This window comes from Triplophysa dalaica, chromosome 14 (assembly GCF_015846415.1).
Source record: "Triplophysa dalaica isolate WHDGS20190420 chromosome 14, ASM1584641v1, whole genome shotgun sequence".
NCBI lineage: Eukaryota > Metazoa > Chordata > Actinopteri > Cypriniformes > Nemacheilidae > Triplophysa > Triplophysa dalaica.
This window is the reverse complement of record NC_079555.1, coordinates 5919444-5929983: the sequence shown is the minus strand read 5'-3', so window position 1 is coordinate 5929983 and position 10540 is coordinate 5919444. Positions and strand designations below refer to the sequence as shown.

Genomic DNA, 10540 nt, shown 5'->3' with positions numbered 1-10540 from the left:
ACAGAGCTCGTTGCATTTATTCTGCGCTATCTTCAATACTACACGTATTAAATTATTCACATGCGTCCAATGTTTTTGCTCCCCTTTAATGCGTGCGTCTGTTAAACGAGTATCAAGTCAAAAACACAACTTTTCAAAATGCGCTTTAAACCACCCGTGCGTAATATCGCATTCAGTTGCTCTCAAGAACGCTTCTTGCGTGACGCCCCCTACTTTTTGCGTTCGGGCGGAATCAGTAACCGCGCACTTTTGAGTGACGTGACAAAGTCGTAGTGAGCGCGCGACTAGGCGTTTACTGTCCTGCCGCGCAGTTCTCATCATCACTCCGGCTCATGGGCTTTAAACAAAGAATACCGCTGAAGAAGAGCACCTGGGCTTTCTCATATGTCGGAAGCGAAGTGGCGAAGCTTTCTAAATGCGCCGTACTGTTCCAGAAAGGTGACACTGCTTATTGGGAGCTTACGTATATAGACAAATATAGTATAGCGGGTTCACGTATATAGACGCATATCTGCGCGCAAGTATGCCGAGAAGAAAACAGCAGGCGCCGAAGCGCGCGGCAGGTAAGTTTATAACATCCGAGCAGCTTGATAAAATATCTGTGCTTGTGATCTTGAGATGTTCTTTGTTCCCTGTTGTGTTGCAGCATTTCACTCTAATTCTAAGATGTAATATAACATTATTACGCTGGTTGCATTACGCTGTTTAATCTCTCATCATAAAATTCTGTTTAATAGGCTTCTAACTTTATTATTAGTTCCTCCCATAGTACTTTTCCCTATTATACACATATTTCGACTTCTGTAACTTCTCTAAAGAGGTGGAAACCGCCTCTTAAACGTATATCGTTATCTGCCTGCTTAATAGCCTATTATTTACAAAGAGGTGGAGTTCTGGGGCATTTTATATTTATAGCAGAGCTCTTTGTAACAGAGATACAAAGCCATTATTATATAGCCTTCAATGTTTGTGTATGTGTGCGTTTGAGACGGAGATGATGTGGAGTTTAATGGAGGGGTATGGCTTGCTCTGTTAGACTAGCCTGTCAGAACAGCTTTGTCTCATGTTGGATTTAATTGTTATCCTTGTGACAGCCTCATCCATCAAAGGCTTTAATGGTCAATCAGAGCACGACCATGTGAGTGCTCTCCTTCTTTTTCCCATAAGCTCGCCCAGGCTTTTATTTCATCAGTATGCTCCACCAAACTACACCCATGAATGTTCTGCAAAGTGGTGACTGTATGGTTTACAAGTAGGAGTTTATAGTGTAGGTATGCGTTTTGTGATGTGGGTCCATACCGAGCTCATTTATACAAAGACACTTTCGAGTGTGATCTAGTAAGTTATTATTGAAGTAAATGGAGTCCTTCACAGACGTATTTATCATTACCAATAATAATAAGAGATTACAGAATAGAGAGTTTTTGATATTAAATACATTCTCCCGCTTTGTTTTTGTCCTGAAGGTTCACAGCGCTCTTAAAAAAGAAACGTTTTGCTGCGGTTAATTTGAGCTCACCTAATTAGTTAAACTTGATGGATTCCTGACAGGTGTAATGATGGGAGATGACAGGCTATGCGTCTGTCACCAAGTCATATTAGGTTTCAGCCTCCTTGATGTAATCAAGTTGATATTAGGCCACTCCTGCTGGCCTTTACTATTGCCTTAACCCGATTTAGCACCTTTATGTGACAAATAAGGTTTTGCCGCCTGTCTGGAATCTAGATGATCCAAAACCATGTGGATCCACGTACAGCTTTCTGAAGAAATTGACATTTTTAACGCTCTGTAAGGCTTTGAGCCATATTTAGAACGACAAATTAGACATCAAATCTATTTTGAGTGCTGTTTTCTGTTAGTTAGATCAGTGTCTCTTTGTGTGGGTTGGTAATGTGACTTAATTGAACATGTCTCCACAAGTCCCGAGAGCCATCCTGGCCCAAAGCTTTTTGGGAACGGCTCCCACGCCACGTTTGGGCACATATCCAGGCCCTCCATTGTCTCTTTCTGGGGTAAAATCAGTCGCTGTCAGATCTAAGGTGTAAGGCAGGCCATCCAGACAAGCAGCCATCAGTCATCCGTGGATGTGACGCAGGAGACGGGTTTGATGGTGGCAGTGATGAAAGGGCAGGAAACCATAGAGGCCCGCCGTTCCCTGATCCCAACTAGTGTCAACAGACCTCTCTAGCCAGGCATGCCTGTAATCACTGGCAACAGCTTCGAAACTGCTGCACCCCCATTGATTTACACAGCGGCTTATCCATCTTTGAAAAAAATTCAACTATCTCGTCTTACACATGCTTGCTGACACATTTCAGACATGCACATAGATTGTATGATTTTATTGCGTTAACATTCTAAAGCATTCTCTTTTTTCCTTTTCGTGTTTGATCTTTTGATGTGCTTATTATTGGTTTACTAAATTGGATCACCACAGGTCAATCGTTAAAACTGACTTCATTGTAGATACGGCGTACTGTCCAAACTTTAATATGAACTAGCACTCTGTCCCGGTTGTAAACTTATATGAATGTTACTTTGGTGGGTTAACAATGAAGACATCAATCTTCTGTTAAGAAGATGAGAATCCATCTCTTTTCTCATGGGAGGTGGCTTTTAGCTTGCGGTCCGTCTTAGAAAAATGAGTCAGTCTAGTTCTCAGGGGTCTAGAAACCAAACCCTGGTGGAGAAGATCAGCACAATGCCAAACCGTCAATTACCCTTTCAACAGAGCCGTTAATCACACTGCCACCCTTTACTTCTGGCATTCTGACACATGTCATCTATCACACAGGCTTTCCGAGACACAGAGGGAGGAAAGAAAGAGGAGAAATGTTGTTCAGAATTGGACTGAAAAAGCTGGAGAGAAAGTTGGATAGAGATGCAGTTCAGATGTTTAAAAAGAAAACAGGGTTGGTGCCACCTACTGCTATAAAATTAAAGGGAAAAGACATGGGTGCGAATATTCAATAAAGTGTCACTCTACTGAGTTAAGCTGTTAAGTTATTAAGTAATTGAAAGCCCTGTTTGGGTACTTGAGACCTCAGCCGATGACAGATTGATACACATTACATGTTGAGGGGGTGAAATGGCAAATGTGCTCTAATTTAAGTTAACACGCAATTTTTTTTATCGTAGTGAGCAAAGTCTTGTTTTGAAATGTGCAAATTGAGCACCATTTTTCTCCTTGCAAACCACATTTTTAAATCGATCAGTCGTTCATCAGATTTGTTTCTCCATCTCTGTGTGTGTGGCGTATGCAGATATTTGCACATTTGTACACGTTCACGTAGGCACATTCCTGTTCGAACTTAAAATGACACGCATCACTCAAGTTCATCTGGCCTGTAAATGAACTCTAGCTTTCTCTGCCACAGCACTAGCAGTACGTTGTGATGGATGCTCCTTTAAAGAAAGAGATTAATGAGAGGTAGGCGGCTTAGTGGACCATTTATCACAGTGAATATTATTTGGACGGCTGTATAAGCCTGTAACCTGAGAGTTAGAGAGGCATAGACAGAGCACATGGTCTTAGATGTCCTCTCTATGATGGATAGCTTTGGTTTCTCTCTCTGTTTGTTATGAGACACCAGCTGTCCACTGGGTGGTCATTTCCGGATGCGTTTGGGAGTTCGGTATTGCACCAGCTATTAACCCTTCTAGTTTTGTCCGTGAACTCAATTACTAGTTATTTGGAGCTTATTAGAAGGGGTAACTCGGGGACAAAGCCTTGCTTGCACAATGGAGGGGGTGACACATTTTTTCTGATGTTGGTTTTTGCCCCCCAATCTCCCCCATCTTCTCCCTGCAGAGGAGAATTATGAGTGCCATCCATCTAACTGAGTTCTTTGATGCCGAGCCATCATCTCGGCAGCTGCTGGCTTAGATACACATAGAATTGTTGCCAATCACTCTTGGCAGCTGAGGCACATCAGACACACTGTTGTCAAGGGTGGGGGAATCAAAGGCACTGAGAGCGATAATTAGAGAGATATCTACCCTGAAAGGATGTCTTTGCTCGGTGGAATTCCAGTCAGAGACTGTTTGCCCTCCTGCATTTACTGTAAATGGTCAGTTTTGTGTTTCCCCACCAGAGAAAGGGAAGCATTTAAAAGAGGGGCGGACACCAAGGAGAACGTTTTCAGCATAATGATGTTTTTTAAGTCTGGCCATTTAGATTTTCTGAGCTTCACGTTTTGTATGCTTCATTTGCTGTGAAGAATAAGCTATTTTTGGCACCAGACAGTGCTCCCGCTATCTCGACATGCTGCCTTTACACTGGAGATGTGCTTTATTTCGATCAAAGCCTTGTGTGTAATGTATAAGTATGGCCTCAAGCAAAAAAATTCTCACAGTAATCCTCAATCTGTGTCTCACTATGAGGTGAATCATGTGAGCTCTGAGGATGAAAACTGCAATATTTAAAGAAAGGAATTTAACACCACTTATCCAAATGCATTTCATATTGCTGTAAAGTTACTGTAACACGATTTTCTGATGGTTCCAATGGATTTAATGACTGACCGACAATTTTCATTTGCTAAATTAGATTGTCTATACATTTTTGTTCATACTAATACTAATAAGTATAATGCAATTGGGATGCAGATTCACAAATACGTATCTTATGTGCCATCATATGTCTAACCACTCTGCTGTCTTATATGAATCAATTATGCATGCACATTAAACCAGTAGAATTATTATGTATGGCTGTGCACATGATGCTCAGATTTAAATGTGATCTGTGTGGATTCTGTCTGCAAAGCGAATGGGTTAATGACTGGTTATATGGAGACATATAAAACAGTTACATAAATCAAGCAAGGTGGGTGTCACTACCTTGTTTCCTGGCTTTTTGTTCTGCCAGAGCTCATTGCACACATCACATTTTATTAGTTTAATAAATCATCCTGGCTGTCAATCAAGCCTTTAAGAATAATTGGTTATGGTAGTTGCCTCCTGAGATGGATTATAAATCTTTCAAGGTTAAAGATTGTGTTCAAATTTGGTGGGACGGGGTGTGTATACACAGTTTACGTTCTCTTTTTGGGGTGCTTGTCTTTGAAACCTCCACTGCTCTTTGCTTTATATAATGTATGGTTGCATGCTGATGTTGCAAACTAAAATAGAGTATATAGATGAAATCACCACTTTCATTTCTTTGCAAATTTCTGTTTTAGATCTTGCTTTGTTTCAGTACAAAAAGTTCAAGTTTTCGTCTTCCAAAAAAAAGGCAATTTGCCATTGCGGACCCTCAGTGTGTCACCATAATTGTCTCTCGGATATGAGAGGGCAGGAAATGATCATGTCATTGTAGTTACACCTGGTTCACCCTCTTTTCGTGCTGCTTTGGAGTTCATGCCAAATCAGGCCGTTCAAATGACATCTTTTGATCAAGGCTGTCGTGCACGATCAGAGGAGATTGGCAAGTAATGGATACCTAGTGACAACCCAAATCTACAGAGGGGATAAGACTGGCCTCCACCTGCCAGTTATCCTTTAGAGCCCCCCATCCTGCGGGCCGCCTGGCTGACAGCCAGTGAGAGGCTAAATGAGAGAAGCGCAGGCTTGTGAGATTGTGTATTATCATTTGAAATGAGAGCTATTTGTGCTTTAACACTCCTTGTCAAGAATGTGGTAAATCTTCTACAACGGAGAAAGTGATGGGGAAGGAACGTTAGTGTGCAAGCAAGGATGCACTTGATCACACATGCATCAGCCTTGTTCGGTTGTAATTCAAGGCCTGCTGTTTTTTTCTTTGGTAAAAGTCAACATGTCACATTTTTTTCTTGACGTGAGCAATGTAGTCACAAATACATAGACAAACAACAGTGTAGAACACAAAGGGGGGGTTGGTATGGCTTTCAAGAGGACATTTGTTCCACTTACGGAGTCGGAGTGACAGTGTCAAACTAGCAGGGGACATGCTGTCAGGAGACGGGATCGTCAGTCCCAGAGGATGGTGGTGGATGGGCTCTTTTGAGGGTGTGAGGGCAGCTGGCAGGGAGAAGGGCGACCGTGTCCTCTTGGATCTGTCACATGAAGGTGCTCAAGCAGACACCTTTCTCACAACACGTCACCTGTCCAAGGTGAACAGTCGTCAGGTGGGATTCAAAGTGACAGGTGGCTTATGTGCCGCCATCTTTTGACATTCCCCTTAACCTCTCAATCTATCTGTCTACCTTTTTCTTCTATGTGTTTGTCTCTTCATATGTGCACAGGTGTGTTGAAATGTGGGTGTGTGAAGAGTTGTGCCAAATTATGGCAGGTGCAACCTTGTGAATAGCCTGATTACATCAAACTACCAAACAAACAAAAACTTAGATTTTTTACTGACTAAACTAGTCTTTTTTATGTTATTTCTTGAATTGTGGTGCTTTATTTGATCAGAATTACACCAAGGTATTACACAAGCAAGCTTACTAAATAAAAGAAAGGGCCGGTGAAGCTATTTATTCTGCTGTTTATGTTTGATTTATTTTTCTCTTTTCTCTCTTTAGCGTATGATTCAGAAGATGTTAAGGAGACCACCGTACCGACTGATGACATAGGAAGTGATGGCCCAGCAACCGAGAAGAAACCAAAAGGGACAAATGACTTACAAGATGAATTAAAAAACTCAGTGGCTGAACAAGACTCTACTGCTGAGCTTTCAGGACATGATGCTGACGGTGAATCTCACATAAGTGAGTCTAGCGAACCCACATCAGATGCTGAGAGTACTTCAATTAAAAATAAGGATGAGGCCACAAGAGACTTTCTAAAAGATGGGTCTGAAGACTCTGTATGTAGTTCAGACAGCCTGGAGCAGATGAAGGCCATTTACAAAAGCTTCCTTAATAATCCTTACTGGTCCTTTTTGAGCTTGAATTCATCTCAGCTGTATGCAGAAGAACAGCCTGCTAATAGCAGTGGTAGTAGCAGTAACAATAGCAGCCCTGGGCGCAGTTACGATTGGCATCAGTCTGCTGTCGCAAAGACACTCCAACAGGTGTCTCAGAAACAACCGATTGCACTTGAACCAAGCCTTTTCTCAACTGTCCAGCTCTACCGTCAAAGCACTAAACTCTATGGATCCATCTTTACTGGTGCTAGCAAGTTCCACTGCAAAAGCTGTAGCGCAGCATATGACACTCTGCTTGAACTCACAGTTCACATGAACAAAACTGACCACTACCGTGACGACAACCATGAAAGTGCCAGCAAAGGCAGTAAGTCCTGGTCCAAGCCACGAAAGCGCTCTCTTTTGGAAATGGAGGGAAAGGAAGATGCCCAGAAAGTTCTACGTTGCATGTACTGTGGACACTCTTTTGAATCATTGCAAGATCTTAGCGTGCACATGATAAAGACTAAGCATTACCAGAAAGTACCCCTGAGAGAGCCAAGAACAGCAATTGCTGCTAAAGTTGTCTCTTCCTTTAGAAAGAGGGTCCCGGTGGAGTTGGATATTGCTCAATCTCTGCATACCACAGAGCAACGAAGTCGCAATGAAGGGCAGGCCAGTGATGTTATTCAGATGTTTTCAGAACACTCCTTCATTAACAAAGATGACTCGAAAGATCAAAAGAGCACTAGCCACGGGGTGCAGTTAAAGTCTCAGAACATCAGATGTATGGAGTGTGGAATTTCACATGACTCTTTGGAGCAGTTGAGTGCGCACATGATGTTGACTGGTCACTTTGTTAAAGCCACCCAATCATCATCAAAGGCAAACAAGCCCCTTCCAAAACAAGCAGCGTTGCCTCCTCATCCCAAAAGTAAATGTGACAAGACTCCGTTAGGTACACAAAGTTCCTCTTCTCTCTCAGCCACAGGAATCATCGAGTCACCTTTCCCATCTCCACCAAATGGGGTCAGCAAGAATAAGACGCAGGAAATCAAATCTCCAAAAGACAATGATCGAAATGGGTCTGCAAGTCTTAATGATTCAGAGGAAAGACGGGGAATATCTTCAAAATGTGATTACCTTACTGAGGACGATCTTAAAGGGAGTCCCAAAATGGAGTTTGATATTCTCAAATCGCTGGAGAATACAGTCGCATCAGCTATTAACAAAGCACAGAGGGGTGCCCCGAGTTGGGGGGGTTACCAGAGCATTCACGCAGCTTATCAGTTACAAAACCACCTTAAACCTTCTACTCACAACTCGAGCGCTGTGTCCAGTTTACAACAATCAGCTGTTGGCCGGGAAGTGCAGTCCTTAGACAAAAGTCCAGTGATTCCTCCGAGTACTCCACCAAGTGCTCTCACAACGACACTCAATCTCCATGCACTGGATGAATTGGAAACGAAAATTACAGAAAAGTGTTCTGAAGTAGGGCAACAATTTAAATGCATGAAGGGTCAGGGATCCCCGCATCGGCAGCTCCTCACAGCCCCTGATTCAAATATAAAAGGAAAAATACAATCATCAAGCTCTCCGAGTCTTGAGAAAATGCTTGCACGTGTTGCTGATGATAACACCGATAAGAAGTGTATTCAGGAGTGCTCACAAGACTTTAGAACTCCTTCAACCCCTGTGTCAGATCAGTATGATGACTCTGCTTCGTTATCTGTCCACTCTGAGCCAAGACAACCTTCTGTTAGTCCTCTAAGTGCCCTACAGTCTGTCATGAACCTTCATTTGGGTAAAGCTGCCAAACCAGTGAGGCCTGTCCAGGACCCTATGAGTATGCTTCTCAGGATGAGCAACAGCATGGCAGAAAAGGCTGCACTCGCTGGTCCATCTGGACACTCAAAACTTAGCCAGTTACATTCCGACTGCCATGAAAATTACAGAGACCAACCAATAGACTTGTCCAAAGGCAAAAGTGAACAATGTCTCCAAGTTGCCTCCTTACCAGGCAAAGCATTGAGTTCCTCCCTCTCCAGTACATTTGTGAGCGAAACCACCGGTTCCAACATAGTCACACCAGTTGGTCCTTTATGTGAAAACGCCCTGTCAGACATATCGGTCATGCTGCGAAATCTATCAGACTCTCATGTTTCGAAGCCCCCAACACTTTTATGTAGGACAGAGCAGTCGGAAATTGAGGGTTCACATGCTTCAGATGAGGCAGAGGATATGACCATGATGCACAAACGTAAAGGTAGACAGTCACACTGGAAACCCCAACATTTACTGATTTTGCAGGCTCAGTTCAGTGCTTGCCTCCGGCAGACAGCTGATGGAAAGTACATGATATCAGACTTGAGTTCCCAGGAAAGGATCGTCATATCGCATATAACAGGTCTTTCCATGACAACCATCAGCCACTGGCTTGCCAATGTAAAATATCAGCTGAGACGAACAGGCAGGACAAAGTTTATAAAGAACATTGACTCTGGCCACCCAGTTTTCTTCTGTAGTGAATGTGCTACACAGTTCCAAGCTCGCTCCACATACATCTGTCACCTCGAGTCACACCTTGGGTTTAAAATGAAAGACTTGGCCAAACTTACCTCTAAAGATCTCAACAGGAAGGTTATGAAGTGTTCCAAAAGCCCTCCTGTGCTTTCTGCTGTATCAACTGCTAAAGTAAACCAGGAGAAACCACAGCCATTGTAAAACCAGTGCTTGCTTAAAAATCAGACACATTTAAACCAAAATAAAATCATAATCTAACAATTCATAAACATTTACTGTTTGGTTGATCTGATTTATTTAATTGGCCATATTCATAGGCTTGGCTTTGTTGTCATTTGTGTTTTCATAATAATATATCTGTTCAGAGTTAAGGTTTACTTAATAGAAAAAAATCTATAATAATACGAAGCATATGTCTTAAAATGCTAACATTCTTGAATGTTAATGATGAGCTATTCTGGTCCTTAAAAAATGTACATTTGTACATAGATAAACTAGTGTAAATCATCCTCCCCCAGAACTCACTTCTGCTTCTCCTATTTTGTCTGCTGTATTACTTCGTTGGTTTGTAAATATAGAATTGGATTTATTTAAAGATGTACTGTATAACTGTATATAAAGTGTTATATAAAGCCAAATTTACAGATTAAAATGATCAATTTGCTTTTTTACAAATATTCGTATCATATTTGTTCATTTTCATTCTAGTCAGATTTGTTAATCAAACTGTTTAAGCAGACATGTTTGAAAACGTTAATTAACACGTTTTTTGTGGAATGTTAATATATTAAACTAAGCATGTCGTCTATAATGTAGAAAAGGAAATATGTTCTATTATAGTAATCTCTTTTTTTACACAAAATGAAAACACAAAATAAAGACCTCAAGTCATACATATTCAAGTCTGATTTTGTGTCTGTCTTGTGCATTACACATTTCAAAGATTTTATTTATAACATAAGTTTAAAAACATTTAACCCTATTGTCTTACATGTATGTTAATGTACATGCATTTACATGCAATTAGTCCTCAAATGAACAGGTCAGAAAATATCAAGCTTTTCCTTGCATTTTTTCTGACTAGTGAGACGTGGGAGGTAAATATCCCCATTTTGCCAGATCTTTAACTCTTACCTTTCCAAACAACACCTAGCCTTGGTCAAAAGAAGATACTCTCAAGAAGATACTTA

General features: G+C 41.5%; 1 protein-coding gene across 1 annotated transcript; it reads left to right on the top strand.

Annotated features, from left to right (window-relative positions):
* Positions 1-291: 291 nt before the first annotated feature.
* On the top strand, positions 292-10247 carry tshz3a (teashirt zinc finger homeobox 3a). The gene is made up of 2 exons (XM_056766977.1): positions 292-563; positions 6505-10247. Exons 1-2 carry the CDS (start codon positions 524-526, stop codon positions 9549-9551), a joined length of 3087 nt encoding a protein of 1028 aa, XP_056622955.1. The 5' UTR covers positions 292-523; the 3' UTR covers positions 9552-10247.
* The last annotated feature ends 293 nt before the right edge of the window (positions 10248-10540 follow it).